The sequence below is a fragment of the Diabrotica undecimpunctata genome, chromosome 4 (genome assembly GCF_040954645.1).
Source record: "Diabrotica undecimpunctata isolate CICGRU chromosome 4, icDiaUnde3, whole genome shotgun sequence".
Lineage (NCBI taxonomy): Eukaryota > Metazoa > Arthropoda > Insecta > Coleoptera > Chrysomelidae > Diabrotica > Diabrotica undecimpunctata.
In genome coordinates, this window is record NC_092806.1 from 162,902,803 (window position 1) to 162,929,369 (window position 26,567).

Here is a 26,567-nt window from a genome sequence, read left to right on the forward strand (position 1 = left end):
TCTTTCCAGCACCGTTGTTTTACTTTAAATATTACATTTTTTACTATTTTCATATACTCTTTATTCAGTTTATAGTTTTCACCTGTTCTCTTACGTAAATATTTTCTCCATATTTTGTTTGTTGTAGTTTCTTATTTCTATTCCTTCATTAATTGCTTCAGCATATTTCTTTGCTATTATTTTCTTTTTAATTGGTATGATTTTATCATTTTATACTGTTTTGTTATGCCAGTTTCATTTTATTTTTAATTTGTTATTTTTATCTCAATAATTTTTTATTTTAATTTCGCTTATAACTGAATTATACGAACACATTATTGGAACAGTTAAAGTGCTTGACACATTCTCAAACCAATTACATGCACAACAAAGTGTCAGACAAGGATGTATACTGTCTCTTTAATTATTTGATATATGTAAGGAGCATATTATGAGAAGAGCGCTTGAAGGGAGGGAAAAGGGAATCTCAATAAATGACCGAAAAATAAATAACCTACGTTTTGCAGACGACACAGCCCTTCTTGCAAATAGTTAAGGCTAGTTAATTGATTTCATACGATTGGTTTAAATATTTGGTCTGCAGTTAAACATATCAAAGAGAAAGATCATAATAGTGGATATACTAAATAAAAATCATCCACACATAACCACGATTACCGGTTTGAGGTTGTAAGCTCACACTTATATCCGAGATCATTCATCACAAACACAGGGTCACTACAGAAAGAAACTAATCGTAGATGTAAACGTGATTTAGCGAAAGTCGCCGTAGGAAAGATGGCCAAAATATGGATGGACTCTCAAATTTCACAACGAGGTTGATCAAATTCTTAATATTCCCTATACTGACATACGGATGTGAGTCTCGGACCCTACGGCAAGCGGAAAAAAGGAAGAAAGGCGCCACTGAAATTTTCTGTTAGAGATGAATGTTACGAATTCCTTGGACAGACCACAGGACAAATAATTTAATTCTAAATGAGCTTAAAGTCAGCAAACAGCTGTTTAGCAAAGTCTATTTCCAACAATTAAAATACTTTTAGAAGAGCAAAAACAGAAAACATGGAAATACTTATTATCCAAGGAAAAGTAGAAGGTCAAAGATCACGAGCAAGATCCCAATATGATGGATCGATCAAATTATAGGAACATGCAAAGAATCTATGCATGAGTTAAGAGATATGACCAGAAACAGAGATCTTTTGAGACGGAAAATACACGACATCATGATTACCAGGGGGGTCCAGATTAAAGAGAGAGATTTTTATTTCCTCTTTTATTATTGCTACTATCAGATAATAATCGCTGTTTATTTCGGGTCTATGTTTCACTCTTACATCGGTTGTTTTATTTCTGTTTCTATTTTCTGTCAGTATATATCGAGTATTATGAACTTTTCTCCTCTACTAGGTACGTAAGATATAAAATATGTGGCTGTCTTTTATTTTGTTGGTACGTAAACCGGTATGTTTTGCAAGCTGTATTTTTATTTAGAGCCATCGGAGTGTATATCACTCTAGTACAAAGAGCATTTTTACTTTTGAAAGTGTCTTTCGTTCTATCCGTATAGTGCTAATCCGGTGTTAAACGTTTCTCCTCTAATGATTCGCGGGCTGAAATTGATTTAACAATGTGAGAAGCTTGTGATTACTGGGGGTAATTTTATAAGATTTTGGATTTGTGGATATTGCGTATTTATCTTACAGTAACCCACATTAAAACCAAATAATAGCTAAACATTGTTGTAAAATCATTTAATCATTTGAGACAGAAATATAAAGTACATCCACGTTCATGGCTAATTGTAGCGTCATTTACCGCCAATACTAAAGGAATGTTCCAATAATCGGGCATGTCATTCCGTGGGATTTCAACTGTAATTGGTAGGAAGTTTCCTCTAATTCTCTTCGGAAGGATAACGGGCCACTAACTACGTATCAAAATCAGAATGAGGGTACCCAAGATGCCTTGGATTTCCAAAGGGAAATTTATGACCTTTACGTGCCTTTTGATGTTCGCTTTATCAAGTCAGTTATTTAAATGGACCGCTTCGATATTACAAATATTTTATTATCTATCTGATGTAGTAAATAGCACAACTTAATCTCCAAGGTATTGCAATTCAGTAAGATTTAACTGTTTTTTATTCGTAAAATTTTCTGAAACTCGTTTTTAGTTTCGTCATGAGTCATTAAGATGTTTGATTTAGTTTAAACATCATACAAAATACAAACGCAGCTATTTTATAACTTATAATGCATATTTTCCATTCCAATAAGCTATATATTGAAATAGCTTCTAGTTTAAAACAAAGTTTTAACAGAATTTAATGTTTGGAGAATTATTAAATTTCTACAAATACGTTATTAATTAACTGCACTTCTATATATTCACATTCACATTAAATTTCATTTCGATGTTATTTGCAAACATGAAGCAACTCTCTAGTATATGTATGTAGATACCGATGTATATATAAATTTATTAGCCCAGGGAAATACGCGGAATTTTCGTAGCACTCGTCCCTCCAGGCAAACGACAGTTGTTTTAAGTAGTACGGACCTCTACAACAAGGACCTGTATCTTTCATACAGTCAAATTTTTGGACTTAATTAGTAATTAACAAATTCAGGTCTAAAAACGAAAAATTTTTGCTTTTTTCGTCCATCAGCAAAAAGTAAAGCATTTGAAAAGAATTTGAGAGTAAGAAACTTATAAAGTCATATATAAACCTGCAAAATAGCGTTTTTTTAACGTTCCTATCCTTATTTGTTGCTAAGAAAGTTACAAAATATGTCAAAATTTCGGTTTTTATAAATGGTACTTTTTGAAAAATAAACTTATCACCTTTATATTACACATAATGTTGGGTCTTGTGGTGCTTAAAGTAAAATTGAAATTTCAAATTGATCCGTCAAATAGTTTAAAAGTTATTTAATTTGTTTATCCCAAATAATTTTTTTTTTCAACAATAAAGTCAGAAAATTATGTAGTTATAGTAATTATACGGGTAGCTTCTGAAAGAAGAAGATTTATTCTATTAATATTATTTAAAAAAAATTTAAATAAAAATAATTTTAAAATATTGCAAAAACACTTCCATTTTTTGCTTATAAACAATAGCAACAACTTTTTAACCATTGCCTGTAAAAAATTGTTTTTTTATATTAAGAAAGCCTGCTTTTTTTACAAATTTAAAAGTAAAAAAAAGTTAACCTAGGACAATTAGGGACGAAGTTAATCACTTCTTTTAAAACTGATAGCAGCTTTGTTTGTACCAACTAAGAGATACTTTGAAGTTTTAACGTGCAAAACTCAAAAAAGTTTTAATTTTAATGGAATGCTTTACAAAGCTTCAAAAATGTGGTCCTCAAAATCTGCCAGCTTTAAAACTCAAAATAACGTTAGAGGGGGAAGGCGCTATTAACTGTATCAATGGTTCTTGTTTATGGATTTCTACGTTTTTTTTTAATTTGCATGCACTTTTTGTGTATATTACGAATATGTATTATTTAAATAATTAATTTGTTAAATTTGTTATTTTATTTGTTTAAACAATTTTATTTTCAGTTTTTTATTTTTTTTAGTGATACTTGAGGTAATTTTTATTTTAAATCAAATATTTATGATTTACTTCTTCATAATAATTTTTTTATATTAGACTTCTTTTAATAATTTGAGTTATTCTCAAGACAAAAGTTATTCTTGTGTGTTTTTTGTAAAATACTTACTTTAAACGTAAAATACAAATAAACAATTAAAAATACCCAAAAAGCTGATTTTAACGTTTTTCGAGGCCATTTTTCAATAGATTGGACATCGAATTTAAAAAACAAAAAACATGAGGTGAAAGTTTACAAATTAGTTACAAATGGCAAGTCCATTTTGCTTTTATATGGCATAAGTCAGTTTAAAATATCCATAAACAAATTAATATACCGTTACGTTCCGGAATATATAGACATGACGTACATCTAAACTTTAACGTTTGAAATACATTGTTTATTTTTTACCCAGAAGCTAAATCTTATTTCAATTTTATACGGGTAAAACAAAACCTAATTTATTTGGTGTTATTTATTTTTAAAACATTACATAAACCAACATTATTTTTCGAAATAATTGAATATGATAATTTGGTTTTTTTATATAAAATCTATTATAAATGAATTATTTACGAAGTTTATAAAATATTTATTGGCAAACTTAAATTTATCAAAATTTTACAGAAACATCCTGAGTTTGCTAGGGAAACAGAATTATTTCTCAGTAAGAAAGCTGAGCCATCTTTGTTCACTGTCGTTGGGGAACATTTTTTGGTCTGTTTATATTTTGAAAATAAAGATGATTCTCTGACAGTATGAGATACAACCGATTCTCCAAGACAGTGATCAAAAGTATATTTAACTTCCGCTAACACAAGATGCAGATCCTTTCCACAGTCTGAGAATTTATCACCAGGAAACACTGCGATTTGAAGATTGGGTTTGGAAAAAGAAAAATTTGAATACCAATCCTTCAAAACTTCAGCAGTCCCGAACTTCTTAACTTAAATTTCTGTAGATGCAAAGAAAATTGTGGAGGTATATGTAGTTGCCGAAAATCAAATCAAATCAAATGCTGTGCATTATGCATTAATTGTTCTGTTGAAACCTGCAGTAAGATCATGGACACATCAAAATTAATCGACTAATTTGAAAAATTCGAAAATGACTGCTGGATAACTGGAAAACAACTTTTTAAATATATAATTATGCTCAATATTATATTAAGATACCACTTAAAAAAACGCACCTCAAGAGTCTACCTTATAGGTTTTTGGAAAAAAGGTCGATAAAAATTTAATAATAACATAGGAAAGTTAACAAAATGATAAATTATATGAATAAAAAATATATAATAAAAAACTAAGCCTAATGGTTCATTTTTATCGTATTCTTACGAGTATTCAAAAACCTGGTCAACTTCGGAGTGCTGTAAAACCCAAAGAAATTAATTGAATTAAATTTGTAGTAAAAATTATGTGTTGAAAAACCCTCTATAATATTGTTTCGATGTCTTTTTATTGTTAAACGACCAGAAAAAAAGTTAAAATGCCCACAAGAAAATTTCTTCAAAAATGTTTAGTTATTTTTGTTAATTCCTTTTTTATTTTTCATTTTACGATAAAATGAAATAGATATAAAATTGTAGAAAATTTTATTTTCTACAAATAATGTCTAATAATTTTTTTTATAGAAATAGTTTACGAGATACAGCGCGAAAACCCTTTGCACCCCTTATTCCAAGACGGCGAGTATTCAAGAACCTGGTCAACTTTGGAGTGCTGTAAAATCCAGAGTAATTATTAAAATTAAACAAATTTGTAGTAAAAATTATTCTTTGAAAAACCCTTTATAATATTTCTCTTATGTCATTTTATTGTAAAATAACAAAAAAAAGTTATGGGGTCCAAAAAAAAAACTGTCAAAAAATTATTATTTACCATTTTATGATTAAAAGTGATAATATTACCGTTGTAGATAATTACACAATCAAAAAAGCAAAGAGAACTACTTCGTTACGTGTAGTTCTAACTGCAACACCCTATAAAGAACAGTTAGAAATTTAACAAACTTAAAAAACAAATACAAATAAACCAAAGCAACAACAAAGGAGAAGAACAGCAACAAGTACATCCACAAGAAAAGGAAAAACAAAAAAAAAACGGATAAAAAAAGCGGTATACTACAAATATGACACAGTAAAGACACTTATTGCCAATTTTGTGGAGAAAACTAGAAGTAGATTAGATTAGGTGCAAAACATGTAAGGGATAGGTACGTACATGAAACATGTGCCAATAAAACCGATGTTAACTATTATTACTGCGATAACCGCCAAAACATAATGTTTTTTAATGGTATAGACGTTAGTCATTTAGCCAATTGCAATAGATCCTCTAATAAGACAAATACACAATTCTATCCCAAATACAAATTTACCCGACAATTAATAAAAGAAAATACGATCACAAAATATACGGGGTCATTTATTTCTCCTCTAGGGGTCCATCAAGACATGTTTTTAATATAAATTATATATATAAATATACAGCTCAACAGGCCCTAGAGGCCTATAACTTGAAATATTTCCACTGTTTTCCTCCATTTTCTTCTGTCCATGGCCGCAGTTCTCCAGTTTGATATCCCGATTGTTTGTAGGTCTTCCTTACACGCTTCTAGCCACTTTTTCATGGTCTTCCTCTTCCCTTCTTTCCTTTCCCTCTCAGCAGCTAGTCCTTTGCCCACCTTTCATCTGCCATTCTTGCAAGATGGCCTTACCATCTAAGTCTTTTTGTTCTGACGACCTGGTTAATTTCTAGTTTCCCGTACTGATCGCCGATCTCTTCATCTCTTCATTTGTTCATCTCCTCCAAACGTGTTCATGGTCTTTTACCCTCCCGAATATCTAACTTAAAACACTCCGTTCTCAGATTTTCAGTATGTTTTCTTGATTTTTGTTTATCACCCATGTTTCGCATTTGTACTGGACCGTGGGTTGGATCACTGTTCGATATAGGCTCAATTTCGCTTCTCTTGAAATCCGCTTCTCAATTTGTTGGCTTTCTTCTCATTTACTTGTTAGGGTTACTCCTAGATACTCAAACTCTCTCACCTTTTTGAAGCAATACTCTTTACTCTTTGTTGTTGTCTTTATGGTTGTTTGTGGTAGCCTTCAGTTGTGTGCGTTCATATATATTCTGCCCCATTTTTATATACCTTGTTTTTTGTTTGTTAATAATCAGTCCATACTGTTTAGTCTTTGCTTCAAAAGTTTGAAAATCCTCAGGAGTTTCCTTTTTAACTCTTGCCATTAACACTACATCGTCCGCAAAGGCTAGGACCTGGCTTCTGTTGTCATAAATCATACCTTTCGTTCCTATTCCACTCTCTCTTATTATTGACTACAGCAAGAAATTAAACAGTATTGTGGAAAGCGGATCTCTCTGTTTTAGTCCTCTTTATACTTCATATTTTGCTATAAATATAAATTAAGAATTATTAAAATTTTATTTTATATGTATAGCGTTTTTTCTCGTATTAATTATTTTTGTATTGAAAACCAGTAAAATCTAATTACACAACAAACAAAATCAATTTGCATGGCGAAAGTCCAAACTATACATTGAGTTTTCATTTATGTTTTTATGCAATACAACTATTTTCTCCATTCTGGGATGTAATATTGATTAGGACAGAAAAGTAGAACATGCAAAAAAATAATATGTTGTTATGGAAAACGTTTAATATACCGTAATTTCTTCTTAAGCGGTCCAAATTACACGATATTCCCCTATATATGGTTGGATAAATATTTAATAACGCGTTAGAAAATAAACAAATAATAGCTCCATTTAAGGCATTTTTTACGTTACATTAATATTACACATTGTTTTTATAAAAAAACTTTCGTGTATTTTCTTTTCGTGTCGACTCGTCTAAATGAGTTACAGGACATTAGGGTCTTTGTGTACTCACCAAAAGATAAAATGATATAAATGTATACATAATAGTCGACATATCCGGCTTCCTTTGAAACCGACAAAGGGGGCAGAATATACAAATGTGGTTATTTTCACTTGAATATAACGAAGACAAACGCCATCATGATAATTTCCGTTATTTCGACTTTTTTTTTTTAGGATAAATAGTTTTTTTTGACTAGTTTATAATGATGATAAAACAGTTTGACAGTCGTAGGAAAGGTATTTGATAAATACACTTTTTGGTGCTTTCTTGTTTATATTATAGAAGGCTATAAATTATGTACTTTAGAAAGTAACGTTAAGGGGAATTATTGTTTTATATATGGTCAATGGACTCCCAAACATAAAAAAACCACGAAGCTTTTTTGAAAAATTGGTGAATTCGCCTCTATACACTAAGGTACATTTACATTTAAGTGAATTTTATGAAATTTTCGCACATATACATCTACCGAAAAGTTGTTTAAAATTAAATTTTCTATCAAAATGTCAGCCTTTAAAGTTAAAAATAATTTTTTTTGACATTTATAGGAAGCATATATTGTTACGTCATAAAATGGATCAGTCGCGTTTATTTGTCTGCTATAGAGCAGTAAAATGTATTAAACAACTGGTTAAAAAAAATTCTATTGCTAGAATTCCTACAACAATTGCAGAATTTTTAAAGCTGCCTAATACCATAAATTATGTCGGGCATAGTTTCAGAAGAACCTCGGTAAGTTTACTTTCTTTACGAATATCTCTGAAGGGTATATAGAGTATATCTTGCAAAAAAGCAACAAATTTCAGACCAAATTATGGAATTCTTCTTCTTCTTAGAGTGCCTGTCCGTTCCGAAAATTGTCGATCATTCTGGCTATGATGACTTTGTTGGTTGCTATACGGAATAGCTGTGTTGAGGTCTTTCTATATCATGCTCTCAGGTTAGCAAGCCAGGATATTCTTCTTCGTCCTGGGGCCCTTTTCCCTTTAATTTTTCCTTGCAAAATGCATTGGAGTAGCTCATATCCTTGATTTCTCATTTTAACTCTTAAGTACTGCAGCTTATGGCCCTACACGATGTTGACTAAATTCGCGGTTATTTTCATCCTCCGTAGTACTTCTTCATTGGTGACTTTGTCTGGCCATGGTATCAGCTCAAACGCCTGAAGATTTGGTAGAGTTTTCGCCTTCAATGTCCACGTTTCTACTCCTTAGAGAAGCACTCAGTACACTTACATTTAAGGAGCCTTATTTTTTATTCTAGGGTGAGGTCATGGCTCTTGAACACAGAGCTCATAGTTAATAATACATTTTTTGCCTTTCTGATGATTTAATTTTTTGGGTATTGTCCCACGACTCATTGATTATAGTTCCCAAGTAGTTGCACTATGAGACACGTTCAATTCTCATTTGGTTTACATACATATTTGCTCCAGCTATGTTTTCCTTGCTGATAATCATTAGCTTGGTTTTGCTGGTGTTTATATCCAGTTCAAATGTTCTACTCGTTTTCGTTATTTTGTTCATCAAGTTTTGCAGTCCTTCTATGGTATTGGAAAACATTATTGTATCATCCGCATACCGCAGGTTATTGAGCTTAACTCCATTTATTAAGATGTCTTCATCAATATCTTTTAGAGCCTCTTCACAAAAATTTACTCCCCTTTAGATTTTGAGCTGATCTGTATTCTCCATATGTTCGGAGCACCGCTGATGAATTCCAATACAGGTTAGCTATTATTTTTAGGTCTCTTTCGTCAATCCCGGTCCTCTTCACTACTTTCATCATTTGTTCATGTCCGACTCTATCGAAAGCCTTATTGTAGTCAAAATCAGGCATGCAAAAACATCACAGGTGACATCTCTACATTTCTGAAACAATACCTGCACGCTAAATAAAGCTTCTCTCGTACCAACGGAGTTCACAAATCCTGCACCTAATAGCTTAAGCAGTTCTGCAGGAATTTCATCAAATCCCGGTGCCTTCTTCATTTGTCTGACGCCTGCTGTTATTTCTTCTGGTAGGATTTCAGGACCTGAATTTTCTTCAATGATGGGTTCTTGTATTATTCTAAGGTCGAGAAAAAGTTTCTCCAAGTATTCTTCCCATACTTTCTTTTTAGCTTCTTTGGTTATGGCAAGATTGCGTTCACCATCTGTTATTTTTCCGTTGACGCCTTTTTAAAATTTTCTAGCTAATTCCTTAACCTTTTGATGGATATTTAAGTTATGATATCGACTTTAATACTCCTCGATTTCTTGACATTGTTCTGTTTTTTGTTTCTCTTTGGCTTCTCTTATCTTTTTTCTGGCGATGGTATAATGGCAGTTAAATACGAGTACTTTCGGGGATACCAAGTGTATAATAAAAGTGTTAGTAAAAAAATTATGAAAACTGCGTTGCCTCTAGCTCTCACATCTAGTGCTATTTAAATAACCACTGCTTAAAATTGCACATTTAACATTAATATACACAATTGCCCAACCACAAATTAAACATATGTAGAATAAAATTATGAAAATACAGTTATACTGTACGTTCTTGTCAGTTTTAGTTCTCTAATAAGTTTTGTTAGTTGTATAAATAAATTATTTAAAAATAAAAAAATCACTTGTTATTTGAGGGAGGTGGAAAAATCATATGTATAACATGGGAGTAAAGTGACTTTTCCTCCCTTGAATGACTACAAGTAAACTTCATTCTCGGGAACTACTACATTTAGTTATATACAAATGGTTACAAGCGTTACAATTTGACGAACCATATCTTGGTTATCGTTAGTCCTAGAAAATTTTCAATAGGCTATTTTAGGCTAATTTTCAATAGCTAAGTACAGAAAATAAGCTTTCTTTTTTTTTCAGTCATGCATATAAATAAATATACAAAAAGAGTTATAATGAGAAATTTGAAAAACAGCTGCAAAAATCGTTAAAAGTACAAAACTTTAAACAACCTTATATTTCTTTAAATAAGATCTATAACCTTCTACTATGACAATTTTTAAGGTAAGAAATTTTTTTCAATTAAACTGTATATACTTAAGACAGTAGAAAAAAGCACTTCGCGGTTTTTTCATATTTGTGGTCATTGACTATATGAAATCCTTTTACCTTGTAGTTCCTTTCTAAAGTACATAATTAAAAGCATATAAGTACGGAATTCTCTTTTGATGTGGCTTTTGGTTAGTCCACAAAAAAAACCTTTGGTTAGTCCGTGTTAAAAACACGCTGTTTTTGATTCGTTCAAATTTCTATTTACGAAAACAGTTCTTTAAGTAAAAGCTACTTAAAAAATCAACGACGTTTACTTTTGCAATGCTAACAACTCTCGCTTCAAACGGCAACGTTTACAAAGCGAAAACTTGAAGAGTAAGTGGAGTAATGAGAATTGTATCACCCTTGCCGTTCGTGTACAACATTAGCCTGAAACATTTTTTACCGGCTACTTATGCAAAGTGGTGTGCCATTATCGTTAAACATACCTTCACCTTAAGCTTGTGTAAGTATGTTAAAATGATTTATAATCCGATAAAAAGGGTAAATAGGGTTAAAATTATACCCTCAGGATATGGTCTAGGCGATTAGCCGGTCATTTTAAGTTTTTGGGAAGGGATAGATCATAGCACAGTTAAATAGCTGTTATTTTTTGGCTTTTGAAATTAATATATAAATTGTGTGATGAGCACTATTTTATTTGAAGGAGAGCGAAAATAATTGAGAAAGAGTGTATAAGGAGAGACAAATAAAAAAAATGAAGACAGAGATCCAGATACTAGATAGAGACAGATACAGTATCAGAAAAAGTAATAAAGACAGATGGAGAGACAGAGAGAGATGATTTATTTATTTATTTATAAAATATCCTAATGCCCTGGTATATAAATTGATTTATAAAAGTATTATTTCCACTTAATTTTAATCTATAAAATTAATTGTCCCCTAGTATACAGTTTACTATGTTGACTATATATCGACTTTACTAAAATTTACCTCTTCGTATGCTAATGCCGTGGGAAAATTACATGAGGGACTAAAGAGTAGAGGCATCTCGTTTATTATTAATTGTTTCACACAGTGTCGCAAGGAAGTTTGCACAATAGGTCGAGATTGGAGTTCCCAAGAAAATGGATCTTAAAATATATCCTACGGCTTCGTGAAAATTTGTCAAAATTTATGAGGTTTCTGCTCCTAGTTATACATCGTAATGTCTCGTAAACGAGTTGACACTAACAATAATAGTTATTTATGAAGGAAGGATAAGGTCTTAGACAAACATGGAACATGGGGTAGATGTAGAGAGGGCAACCCGTGAACCGTTTCACGGCATTGTTTTTATGGCGCAATAAATAGGTCAGACTAATAAAAGTTTATCATTTTGAATTTGGATAATTTAATGGAAGAAGGTTTTATTACTTTTCTTTTGTGAGGCCGTTTTTTAGTCAGGGTTTTCTTCAAAAATTATTTTATGAGTTCGGTGATTGAACATTTTGTCCTTCGTATTTTAGTACATACTCAATATTTCTTATTTGCATCTACATATACCTTATTTTGAATTTAAAATTTTTCTAAAGTTATATTTTTAAATTCATTTAAAATATTTTTTAACCTTGCATCTCTAGGTTAGATGTATTTGAGATAAAAATAATAATAAAAAAACAGTTTAAAGGATGTCAAAAAGAAATGGAGAAAGTCATTTAACAGTTTATTCAATGACGAACTTGACAGAAAACCAATTGAGTTCATGGAGACAGTAAAAGCAATGGCCATCAAAATAACAAACCAGGAAGGGGTTCACGCACTTAAAAAAAAATAAAGAAAGAAAGTACCTGGATCAGATGATATTTCTGGGAAAGTGTGGACAGTATTTGGAGAGACAGAAACAAGTTGGCTAATAAGTTTATTAGATTAGTGACCAGTAATACTATTGTTGCTTGTTTCATGATCAGCAATTGTGTAAAGAAGTTCTTTTTTTATGAACCGAATATTTCCCGACCTGCGATATCTCCGTTTATTTATTTTTTCTGTGTAGCAATTTGAGTTTTTTAGTTCATTTTCATTTAGTTCATTTAGTCCGACAGTGGGATTTTGATTCGAGGATGGAGGGGGCGATATTTTGTTTATGAGAGGTCTCCATGTAGAAGGTAACCGTATGGCGTCATCTCTTTTATTAAGGCAATTTGGTCTTTTTTATATTTCTATGCCTTCTCGGATAATTCTTGGTTTATAAAAGCGGATGGGGGCTATGGTTCTGGAGTTTTCAAAATCAATTTTGTAACCTGTCTGAAGATGATGTTGACCGAGAGCTGAAATTGAATCGGAATTCTATGAAGATTTGCCGGAAATCTATGAAGATTTTATGGATAGTTCTATTGAATTCCCATCCTTTTTCAAGCAGCTGTCTTAGCGTAAAGATCTGATCTATGTATAAGTAGGGAAATGCCTCTATAATTAGAGCACTGGGTTTTGTCTCCCTTTTTATGGATGGGGATTATTACACTTTCGTGCCATTAAGTGATATTAGTTTGTGAATTTGTCTATGTAGAGTTTCTCCTTCGTACTTAAGGAATTCAGCCAGTATATTGTCAGAGCCTGGAGCTTTTCCGTTCTTCAATTTGTTAATTGCCTGCAACGTTTGATCTATTTTGGGGTCCTCTACCGGTAGGTCCACCCCAAAATATATATTTTCTCCATGATCTTCCTCTTGATGTATGTTTGGTAAAGTCTTGAAATATTCTTGCCATGTTTGGAGCAGTTATTTTTCATTTATTATTAATTCATCATTTCTTCTGAGTACATATGCGCATCTAGATCTGAAGCCTTTTTTTCGTTTGACACTGATTTGTAAAATGCTCGACTATTTGACTGTTGCCTATTTCTTTCCATTTCTTTATATTTCTGTTGTTCGTACTTCCTTTTTTTCTCTCTAATTATTTTTTTTGTTTCTCAGCATGAAGTTGCATAGTTTTCTTTACTTTCTGCGGTTCCTTGTTGAAGCATAATGTTTCGCTTTATCTGTCTGTCGTGTAATTTTTCTCGACATTTCTTTATCCAACCATTTCCTTGTCGTCTTCCTACTTTTCCGTATTATTAGTTCTGCTGACTGCGTAATTAATTTTTGTTCTTACTAGGTGATGGTCTGTATCTCCATCTGCTTCCCTGAGGCTTCTTACATCCAGCACATTACTTCCATGTCTAGCATCGATAATTACGCGGTCAATTTGGTTCCGCGTGGAGTGGTCATTAGAGACCCAAGTCTGTTTATGAATGTTTTTATGTTGGAACATAGTAGACTTTACAAGCATATTGTTAGCCGATGCTAGATCTACGATCCAATATCTATAGCTAGCTCTACGATCCACAAATTAAGGATCCAACAGAAGACGAAAAACCGATTGCAAAAGCCATTCTACCATATGTAAAGGGTACAACAGAGAAAATAAAAAAACATAAAATAGAAACGATATTTAATACTGACAGAAAAATCTCAACCATTTTACCATCCGCCAAAAAACAAAAATATTGTTGGAGTATACGAGATTCCATGTGGGGACTGTGACAAAACGTATATCGGACAGACCAACGGAAGATCAATGTTAGACGAGAAGAACATCGTAATGCCATCGAAAGAAAAGAAAAAATCTCGTCCCTTGCTCAACATGTCTCACTCAAACACAGGACATACAATAAACTTGAACCAAACTACGATGTTAGCTAACATTGAAATTAAAATAAAACGCGAAATCAGAGAATCAATAGAAATAGAAGATAAATCCCAACAGTCTAAACCAAAGAGATGATGCTCAAAGGCTTCCAACAACATGGAAAATGGTATTAAAGAAAAAGTCAAAAGTACATCAGACCACAAGACCGACTAGTAGGACCCTGCCTACCTACACACGGACAGGACCAATCACAAGAAGCCTCTTGGCTTCTGGTTCGTATGTTTCGTATCAAAACCAAAATTAATCAATGCGGAGTCAAACCCGGAAAACTATAGAAAGCACATATAACTCCCGCGGAAATTATTTTTAGGAATATGTGGCATAATTGTGGTAGCACAAACTTAATTTTATCAATAAATAAGAAAAACAAGGTGTTGCGTGTTAAAATTTATATGCCGTTCGAGAAATACAATAACACTATCGCCACTGCCAATTTCGATTTTACATTAAAAAGGCGAGCTACATAATATACAGTTGGTACAATTAGTAATAAATCATTCTACGGTGTACATAAAAGTTTTAAAGTACAAAGTGCAATGCGTTTAATGTAGTCACCACAAACATTGATTAATTGTGTGGTACATTAAAGCACGTTTTATATTTAACACGTGTAGAACAGATGGCTTTTCCATAATATCTATTTCTAAAATATAAATTTTAAGTCGCAAATTTCAAAATATTTGACGAACGATGATAGATGATATCGATACATTAAAGAGTAGGTATATTAAGTAATTTTTTTAATTTTAGTATTTCTTGGCATCTCTCATATGTCTTATATTGCAAGTAAAACATCTGTTTAAAAAATAAAAGTATTTAACTTTGTCGTGTAAATCAGATTAAACCACGGGATATTAACATTTATTATTTATTAACACCAATTCATCATCATCACGGTACTACAGAAAGAATCTCGACTTTTCTGCTTTATTCTTCTGTGTCTCTTGTTTGAATTTTTCAGTTGGCAACACCGATCTTCTCAGTCTCAGTGTATCCCCGTCTATTCACCTCAGCTTTTTTCAGCCTTGTCTTCTTATTCCCACCGTCAGCGCCGTTAAAATCTTGTTGAGCTTGTTCGAGCTACATGTCTTTGTAGACGGTTTCCTTTAAATATTGTTGTAATATTTTTTCTACCAAACTTATGATTGTAAATATTTTACAGTTTACAGTTATATCTATGCTCCGAATATGTTGCGTAGTAGCTTTTTTCCAGAAATCGATAGAAAGGATTCGTCTGGTTTACTTAGGGTCCATGTCTCTGATGCGTATGGAGAATTCTAGTAAATTGGTTTTTATGCGGCTGATCATCAAAAAAGCTCTCTTGCGATGTACAAAATACATCGGTTATTTATTTTTGTATTGTATTTTGTATTTTTGGAGTAATAACTTTGTAGTAAAAAAGTAAGTATAGCAAAAATATGACATTTTTAAAAATATAGTCGTCATTGTGACTATTTTACGTCATTAAAAACAACTGAATGGCTAATTTATTTTTTTCAAACAAGAATCCAGGCAGAAATTCATATCTATATCATTAACATGTTCTCCATGTAAACTTATGGAAAAAATAGTCAACAAAATACTAATGTGGAACCTAGAACAAAATTATTAACTTACTATCGAGCAAGTTGGCTTTAGACCATGCAGATCTACAAACGAAAACATTATAGATCTAGAAAACGCTCGAAGTTCACGAAGCTTTTAAAAATAATCAAAAATGTATGGCAATTTACTTTAACATAATTAAAACATTTAATACAATATGGAAATCCCGTATATTAACTATCCTAAAAAAATGGGATATTAAGGAAATATTTTGGCCTAAATAAATAATTCTTTAACTCAAAGAACATTTCAAGTCAAGCGAATGAAGCTATATCCTATCTTAGAGAACAAATAAACGGACTCCCACAAGGATCGATTATTAGCCCTACTAAATTTTTATTAGCAATAACCAATATAATAAAAATCATTGCGAAACCTATTCGGGCAAGACTATATGCTGATGACCTACATCAAATGCAAAAACGTTAATCGTATGGCGTCAATATTACAAGAACATTTAAATAAACTAGTAAATTGGTCCCTAAGCACCGATTTTAGGTTTTGCTCTAATAAAACTAAATGTATAATAGTTTCAAAAAGACATATCGAGAAAAACCGAACCTAATCCTTGAAAACCAAAATCTTTTCTATACAAACAAAATAAAAATTCTAGGAATGAAATTTGATTAATAGTAAAATTGGAAAAGTCGTATCCAGCAGTTAGTTTTATGTCGATATGACCTTAACTTGTTAAAGTACCTAGCTCACAAAACTTGAAGTGCCGATGATAAAACACTACTTATGTTATACAGATGCTTAATTGGATGCGTTACATGACACCTTCCTAAGGATTATACTTGGAGCGTACAGAACAACTCCGATAAATAGCATACAAGCTGAAATAGATGAACCCACGCTAGAGCTTCGTAGGCAGCTATTAATCCTTAATTACACGTCTAGCATAAATATAAATAAAATAATTCCAATAAATAACATTTTAGACATATCCATGGCTAACGACTCTTTAAAGTTCAATTTCGCATATTCCCGCATAATGTATTATACAACGAACCTACTTAACTGGAAGCAATTCACACCCTCACATCAATAAAAAACATATCTTCATCTTCGCTCTGGATTATAAAAATTCTAACAGTCAATTACCGTCTATTACAATTAAAAAAACATTGCACCAACTCTAATCCTATCATAAAAATCTTCAGAGATTTAATTAACTTCTATTCTGATTACACAGTAAACTATACATACGCATGTAAAACTGAAAATGGAGTCGAAGTGGCAATAATTAACGCACAGATTCTCAAACACAGAATTTCAGATACTGCAACGATATTAACAGGAAAACTCTATGCAATTTACCAAGCGATACTACACAAAAATGCAAAAGGGATGAACAATATATTAATTGTAAGAGATTCTATGTCATTACTACAAAGAATCAGGAAAAAATACATACAGTATATATTATAAAAAAATCAATAAGCAAATGTGGAAATACTTTTCAGTCTTTAATAAAATACTTATATTTAATGTTTTATTAACCTGTGGATGGAGAGAAGCTTTGTGTTGAACCTACTTACTTTTACATATTTAGCACTTACTCAATTCAAACCAAATAGAGCACATATTATTCTACTTTGTTAAAATATGCAAATTCCCTTTCAGACCATTTTTAAAGTTTCGAGACGACCAACGCGACGATATTGTTTCCCGCAAATGTTGTTCGCTTTTAAAAGAGGGCTTAAATTACTTTTTTCGAATGGAACAATATCTTTCTCTGAAAATGAACTCTTTATTAAGCCGCATTATTGTCCCGAATGAATACAGAAACAGTTGTGACAAACACAGCAATTTTCTTTAATGCCGCTGTTGGTTTGCAGACGATTTTCATTCCGAAAAACTCAACTCAAATTTCTTGGTTAGTCGTTATTCTGGTTGACGGGTTATTAGCTGATGTGACGCTGCGGTGTTTTATGTGATTATTGTCGCGTAATACTTCTTTAAAAAACTCTATATAACGAAAACATGTTTTTAAGCAGATTCTTTGTGTGTAGCATCCACAAGTTTTCAAAATATCATTTTAGATTAACTGAAAAACAAATTCCAATAGAGATTGTTAAAAAAAAAAAATAAAAAACAAAATTGTTTAAAAATGGGAAAATATACGGGAATGTTAGTTAAAATAAAAATTTCCATTGAACTACAAATAACAGCTACACAGTAAATTAAACCTATTTGCCCTCATTTATTTGCTTTATTAAAAAGAAAATATGTTTACAAGTACTGTCGATGACATAAATATCCAGCTCTAGCACTAAATAACTACGTACAGCAATCACGACTCGCGAAATAATAGTTTCCTGTTATTGCTCCGCTAAACTTTACAGTATTAAAATTGAACTGACGACGCATTGCTGCATTCATTCCACAACCAATTTCCAGTGTATTTGCATTGAATAGAATTGAACTTCCTCTCTCCTCTTCCGCCACCATTGAGAATGAGACATGAAAAATTTTACATTTCGGTTTGATACACCTCAATTCACAATATCGTCAAAATAGCGACGAATTTAATTTAAAACATGTGTGTAGTTTTAGAAAGAAATAATGCTGTAGTTTATTAGCGTTTCCGATGTGTATGTTATTATATCAAACGAAATTAAAACAAAGACCTTTTTACTAGTGGCTTAACGATACATATCAAAAAACGAAAAAAATGTCTAAAAATATACAAATTTTTTTGCGTCAAGCTACTGACCTGGTAAATAAATCCAGTCCAAGGATGCTGAATCCACAGCTTATAATTTCAAGTAATTTGTATTTAAAATTTTTAGGCTTCACTTCAATTCTTTTGGAAAATCCAAGAATGCAAAATATCTCAAAATATCTGGCATACGTTGTTCTTGCATTTGGAATTTTTTGAAAAATCTAGTCAGAACTCTTTTGGGAATTTTCTAGAAGTTTGCATACTGAGTCAAAAGGGTATATATTTGGTACAGTTTAAATCCCGATTCACGTCATCCGCGCCATGGTAAGAAACGCCACATAATACCAACATAAAATATTTGAGTCGTAGGTCTGTTCTGTCTTAGAATCGTTTAGCCAAGTACATTGAACTATAACCACTAGACTTATTTTATTAGATACTCGTAGAAATTTTATTTAAAGATTTCTATTAATGTAAACTTAAAGAAAAACTTTTTCCTAGTATTCCCCCCTCAGAAACTTTTGTTTTAGTAGAAAACCTTTTAGGCCATAGTATAATAAATTCAATTGTTATATCCAATTTTAGATCTTTGAAGTTTATCTAAATCAAGACTACTTTCAGTTTAATAATCAAATAGTATATACAAATAATAGTGCAGGAGTTATTATGGGTAATCCTCTAAGCTCATTACTATCAGATATTTTTATAGATCGTCTAGAAACAAAGATTTCAAATCAACCCGTATTTAAACAGTTTTATATTCGTGGAGATACATGGACGATATACTGGTATACTTTACAGGAACTAATAGACAACTTCACCAATTCTTATCTTATAATAATTCACTCCATAGTCATATTGAATTTACAATAGAAACAGAACAGAATCTATTCATAAATTTTCTAGATTTTATCATTAACGGACTTGAAAAGAAACATGAGTTTTCCGTGACCCATAAACCTATCCATTCTGACACCATTCATCATCACATCTCATACAATATAAACTGACAGCCTATCAAAGCATCTTTCATAGATTAGGCAACTAAACAAAAATTTACATCGGTCAAACAGGTAGAACCTTTAAGAAACAGATGACAGAATACAAAAGGGCTTTTATTAATAGGATAACAGATTGTACTTACGCATTTCACCTTCTAGATCCCAATCATTTTTTTATTAACCAATTTCATATTCTTCACATTTAAAATAAATGCCTTAAGCTATCTCAAATTTAATTCTTTTCAGAAGAATATGTGACTTTGACCTCTCTATGTATTCAATTGAAGAAAGAAAACCATTTAGTTGTTGTGATATACCACTCAGTATTGGATTAAATGGCTAAAAGTAAATTATTCTACTTAGATCTCTGACCTAGATAATGACGTGCATCGGGATTTACCACCTGTTTACGGGTAGTACAGTGATAATGATATAAATTTATAGTTTTTGCCGCTCGTGGAGAATAACTGATTATTTACATAATAAATTTAGATAATTAAATAAATACTTCTTAGGAGTAATTTCCACTGTATTCACTAATAATTTTATTATTGAACAGCTAAAAACAGATGTCGCAGAAGCCAAACACAATAAAATGGCGGACGCACAAGAATTGTTCCACCCACCAATTTTAAAATACTGAACACTTTATATATTGTGAATTTGAAGTCAATAGTGGGAAGAATAAGCCACAATTTCACTTTGAAATTAAATTTATTTGACGTTTAGATCTACACTTCGGAAATTTCCGAAGAGGAAATCGAAACGTTAAGGAAATCGAAACGTTAATTTTAAAGTAAAATTGTGGCATATTCCCAACAAAAATAGTAAATTGCATTAAGATGTCACAAGAAAATATCTACAGAAAACTAATATGAATGCCAGACGTCATACTTTTATGTCGCTTTTTTCAAGCCTGGTCCTTCGGTAGAAAAAGTATTTTTGTTTGACTTCAAATAATATTGCATCGACTTTTATAATTAATTATTTTACTTTAATAAAAACAAGCCGTCCTTGTGTAGTCATAGAGTCACTAAACGGTCATACCATAGATTGTAATAAATAATTTTTAACTTAAAATCGCGTAACGTAATTATATTTTATAAACATTACATCAACAGTAGAAAACTTGCTGAACACGCTGAAAGACGTATATCAATAATTTACTTCGATATAAAACACATTTATATAAAAAGTAACGAACACATCCGATATTTCTCTCAACACCTGCTGACTCGATAGCACACATCGGGTAGATTTCAAACACCGAGTTCCTATGTTAACCTTTCCTTTAGGAAATATATCTCAATGTTTTTTTCACTTTTTCAACGTGGAAATCATGTAACCGATAACGTTGTCAGTTTCGAAATGGTTTACAGGACTGTTCTTAGTATAATTTTGCCAATCGTTTAAATTTTTGAAAAAATGTATGGCATTAGAAGAAGTTTAATTAAAAAAATTATTTAGTTCTAAAGTATATTGATATCTCATTAACTTTTTAAATGAAATCTTGCTCTCAAAGTATTTACAAACCTTAAATATCCTAATAGATAAAACTACTGCCGAGAGAAGTAAAATTAAATAATTAACAAAAAAAGCAATAACATTAGTTAACTAATTACAGTACTTTATCAGAAGTTTCTTACATAAATATGAAATTATAATAAATAGTAACCGGCAAATAACACAATGTTAAAATTTTCACACTAGGATTTAATCCGGTTTTGTGACGAAGCGATACCCTCTATTCCCACTATTTAATCTGAGTAAAAGGGAAATAGTATTACAGGCTTAGTTTAGCACTTTACCAACCAGTCTGTTAAATATGCCGACAATTCTAGCCTATTAACTTTAAGGCTGCCTTAATTAAAATCATTATTTGCAACATTAAACCGTAAGAACGATGACTATAAATAGAATTTTATTCATACCGTAACTAAAATAATTTAATAAAAAAATATTTTTTACAAAAAGCTTAATAACTGCTATGTTGGTGGTGTTTTCGTTATACAATTTTGTTGTTACTTTCTGGTACTTCTTTTATACAACAAATCTGTCTGTCTTAAGCAAAGCTTCTAAAATTTTTTCTTTATAATAAAATGCCGAGGCGAGCATCACGGAAGTAGAGCCACAAGATGGCGTCGTCACGAGTAGTGTCCATCGAGCAAAAAGACAAAAGAGGAAATCTAATCGTTATGAAAAGGCGACCAAAAAAGTGGCCTCTGATGGCGGACATATCCGGAAATGCGAATGCGCCAAATTTAAATTTTCCGACACTTATTAACAGTAGCTATAAAATAGTTTTCAGAATGTGTCTTAGACGAGAAAATTTTAATTAAATATTAACGATAACAGTCTAAAATGTGAAACAATTGTTAAAAAACTTCAATATAAATAAGATTTCATGTGACAGTTGGGACAAATAATAACATAACCCAACTAAATTTGATTTCTTAAACAAAGAAAGACTCTCTTTCCTTGTTTAATTTGGCCTCTCAAGATGGCACTTCCTGTCTAACAATATTTTTGCCCCCACTACCTTTACATTCCCTCTTTTGTCTTTTTGCTCGATGGTAGTGTCATACAACAGTGGGCCTTCACATCGATTCACTACTTTCGATCAATTCGTTTATAGTAATCATATATTTACTCTAAACAGATTTAAATTAAAAACTATATAAAAAATAACTAACAAATTACAGACATTAAATGAAAAGTAAAAAATAAAAAGTATATCTGCCAATAAAAGATAGTAAAACATACAGAAAAATAAAAGACGGATACTAAAATTCGATTTGTAACAATTCTCGAACGTCAAAATTCATCATAGATGTCAAAAGTCATAAATGTCATACCATCCTAATATAAATCGTTTGTTTCCCGATATCATAATCAATTTAAAGTAAACATTAAATAAATTAAAAATCTACTTTAGGTGTAAATTTCAGTTTCATAATATATACTAAGACCCAACTTTAACTTAAATGGTAAAAATCTGTCAACTATATAATATACTTAAATATTATACTACTACTTTATTATACTACTTTTGCTTTAATCTGCTCATTCTAAAAATTGCAAGGCAAAACTGACGTTGCTAAAGATGTAAAGAGAGAAATGAAGAATCTGACATTGCATTCCACAACATATCTTCTCAACTAAGCAAAAATCCTTTGCGAGTTGGTATCCTAACATGACGAATTTTATCCTAACAGGACTCATGAGAGCGACAATTTATAGAAGCTCTGAACGTGAAAACAATCTTTCCTGTCGAAAAGGAAACAACAGTAAAATGGCTTTATCGCTATAGCGACAACTAATAATAAATCACGAAAGTAGAAATCCAAAGATTTCTATTGACGAAACCAAAATCCAGATTTTTGCTATATTCTGTGCCTTCTAAGAATTGCAAGGCAAAACAGACGTTGCTAAAGATGTAAAGAGAGAAACGGGGAATCTAAAATTTGCTTGTTTCATCTTTGCCTTATAATTTTGCTTCTCTGATTGTTCTCTGTAATTGATTTTTGATAGACCTATCTCTGTTCTAAATTTTTTCCCATTTGATACTTCAATTTTATTCCATTTAATCTAATTTTCACTTAATTTCTAAATTGTTCCAACAGTCGTGTTCATGATTGAGTTCTCACCTCTGAATCAATAATTTTTCGTCCATCGTGAATGATTATGTTGTATTTCAGTTTCTTTTGTTTTACCCTCAATTCGACTACCAATAAACAATGATCAGAGTTTATATCCACCCTAGATATCGTTTTGGTCATTTACAGATATTTTTGATAATAAAAAAGTAGATATTTGTCATTGCGTCTCTGGATTTTAAAGCACACAATGTTTTTGTCATATATATAAAATAATTTGTCAAACACGAATGCGGAAATATAGAATCGATTACGACACTGGCTGCTACGGAAATGATATACCAGAAAAGGCAACAACTTTTCTCGAGTCATATATGTATGTTTGCATTTTGCGGTTGATTTTTTTGTAAAATATTATAGTCAAAGAATACATTTCTAGCTTTATATATATTCTATATAATAATAAGAACATAGAATAACTTTGAAATAAGGGAGGCTGCACCGTAATTGGAAACGGTTGATAAAGCTGCACATGATGATGATGATGATGATATATATATACAAGAATAAGAAAAAAGAAGTACTTGTGACTCGTTTGGAACAAATATATAACTGTTTTGGATGGGTTGGAGTCAATAAAAGGGCTATTGTTTAACTATTTTTTATTCTCGAGCTTTCAATTGTGTTTACAATTATTATCAAGAGCTAAAAAAGACAAAATACTTACAAGGTTGAACTAAAAAGAAAAAACAATTTTTGTTAACTTACCAAATAAAAATTAGTTTAGTAAGTAAAAAATTACTGCTAATACATCTTCAAAATATTTAATATAAAAATGTTTTAATCCAATAAATGTTTCTCCGAAAATTTTATAATTTTGAAAACATTTTTTTTTAATACAAAAATAATTGAATTTATAAATAAGTTCAAATAGCAACCAATTACAAATAGCGTCAATGTCATTCCATTAGATCTACACTTTAACAAAAAGGTCTTCTGATTGATTAATGACATTGAGGCTATTTGTAATTGCTTGCTATTTGAACTTATTTATAAATTCAATTATTTTTGTATTAAAAAAAATGTTTTCAAAATTATAAAATTTTCGGAGAAACATTTATTGGATTAAAACATTTTTATATTAAATATTTTGAAGATGTATTAGCAGTAATTTTTTACTTACTAAACTAATTTTTATTTGGTAAGTTAACAAAAATTGTTTTTTCTTTTTAGTTCAACCTTGTAAGTATTTTGTCTTTTTTAGCTCTTGATAATAATTGTAAACACAATTGAAAGCTCGAGAATAAAAAATAGTTAACCAATAGCCCTTTTATTGACTCCAACCCATCCAAAACAGTTATATATATATATATATATATATATATATATATATATATATATATATATATATATATATATATATATATATATAGAATGAATAAATAAATTCGAGACCTTTTTTGAATTGGGAGATAGGAAATAGGATCTTGTTGTGGCAAAATAGCTGGTGTTATATTTTTACTCACATTAATGAAGTATTCATTTAGATTTTCAGGGTTTGGAAGAGAAAATGTTTGAGCTGTCTTAGGTTTATTTAGAAGATCGTTTATGATAGACCAAATTTCTTTTGCAACATTTTTAGAGCTTTCCAGACGATTTTGATAGTATATTTTTATAGCTGTTTTGATAAGTTTTAGATAGGTTGATCTGTACTTTTAAGATATATTCAGTGACAAAGACGTTGGTAGTAGATTTCTTGATGTACAGTAGTGAACGCATATTCTTGGCTGATATGCGGATACCTTTGGTAGTCCAGGGTTTGTGATGTTTTGACTTAATTGTAATTAAAGGAAATGCCCTATTAGAAATACAAATAAGCCTATCTAAAAAATCACTGAAAGTATAGTCCACGTTCTCAGAGGGAATGTGTCACCCAGAAGTCAAGCACAAATTTTGGAATTTACGAAAGTTATGAGCGGAAAAAATCCTACCTAAATGTTGGGTATTCGAGGATGGTTTGTTAAGAGTGTTAAACTTTTTATATACTGCTTTATGATCAGATAGTCCTGCATTAATAATTGTGGATCGTATAAATTGTGATCTATAAATGCTTATAATGTTAAGATTAAGATTCTTGTTATAATTATTATGACATAATAAATATCATACTAATTTAATAAAGCTTGAGTACTACGTAAAACGCTAAGAGCACTACTTGTACAACTTACCTCTGTAGCGTGATTTTTAAAAATATTAAAAAATACGTACTATACTATATTTAAACCATTTGCTTTAAAATCTCGTATTTCTTTAATCCTAATTAAAGAAAAAAGCCATTTTACTGTAAGCTCTCATTTTATTGCGCCTTTTTATAGGCCTCTTTATAATCTTTTAGTACATCAGCTATTCCACTCACTGGAATTTTGCTCTTTATTTCTACCCGGGATGCAATATTTCTTAAAAACCTTTTCTTATTGTATTATTGCGGATCAAAGTGAACATTGCTTGGAAAAAGTAAAACAGCAAATTTTTATCGCCTTTTTTAAGCATCTTTAATAAAGTTGGTTCAGGTTCAGATTTAAAAAATTATACGTTTTATTCACAGGAACTGTTAAATATATTTTGAACATTCTATTTATAAATAAAAGGCAAATTAAGAGTTTAATTATACATTTCACATATATAATAGTGATGTATGTTCGAAAGTTGTATAAACTCTTTTATTTTAACAAAAAAAAAAATTAAAACAACACTTACCGTATTTGCGATGGTGTAAAGCATCTCGACATAGAGCTTCTGCTTTTCGTCGTGAGATAGATTATAGTCAATCGGTGAGATTCCCAGGTCAGGTTCGGGAACTGGGACTTCAGATGTTGAGGCATCGGACAGTTTCAGTAGATTTAATCTTTGGTTTTCTTGTTCCCAGGCTAGAGCGGTAAAACTTTCGAAGTACGAACAATCAGTTTCTTGAATTCTGAAAATAAAAACAAAAAAACTAATTAACAACGAACAAAATATATATTGTTTGTTGTAATTATTCATACATTAGTAGTGATAAGACGTTTTACCATCGTCAGCCATCCATCCACCACTATCTTCTATCTATTTCTAATAAATGAATTTAGAAACTTTTAATGAATCTATAAATAATCCTTCGTAAAATTGTTGCTAAAGTTGAAATAACGAGACTTGTGGTTTATCCAGTTGAAACCATCTTATACGAGTAATTTCAATTCGACTAATAGATTAAGTTCAGTCAAAGGAAACAGACAGGAAACACAGATTTTTAAAAGCAAAGACACTTTATTTATTTATAATAGTATAGTAATAACTTATGAAAGAGTTAGATATATAGCACTTGCTTCTTTTAAATGCAAAATGTTTACCTTTAATAAGGAGAGTTCAGTGCAAACTTGTGAAAGTTAGAACTATAACTTACTATTATAACAAAGAAACGTTCTATTT

The 26,567-nt window shown here is 30.9% G+C and overlaps 1 protein-coding gene across 1 annotated transcript in view; it reads right to left on the reverse strand.

The window, feature by feature from the left end:
* The window catches only part of unc-13-4A (BAI1 associated protein 3), a 225,044-nt gene that overhangs the window by 125,237 nt on the left and 73,240 nt on the right, over nt 1–26,567 (reverse strand). Inside the window, exon 4 of the mRNA XM_072530868.1 lies at nt 25,860–26,076. Within this exon, the coding sequence (XP_072386969.1) occupies nt 25,860–26,076 (217 nt within the window). The remainder of the gene's footprint in view (nt 1–25,859; nt 26,077–26,567) is intronic.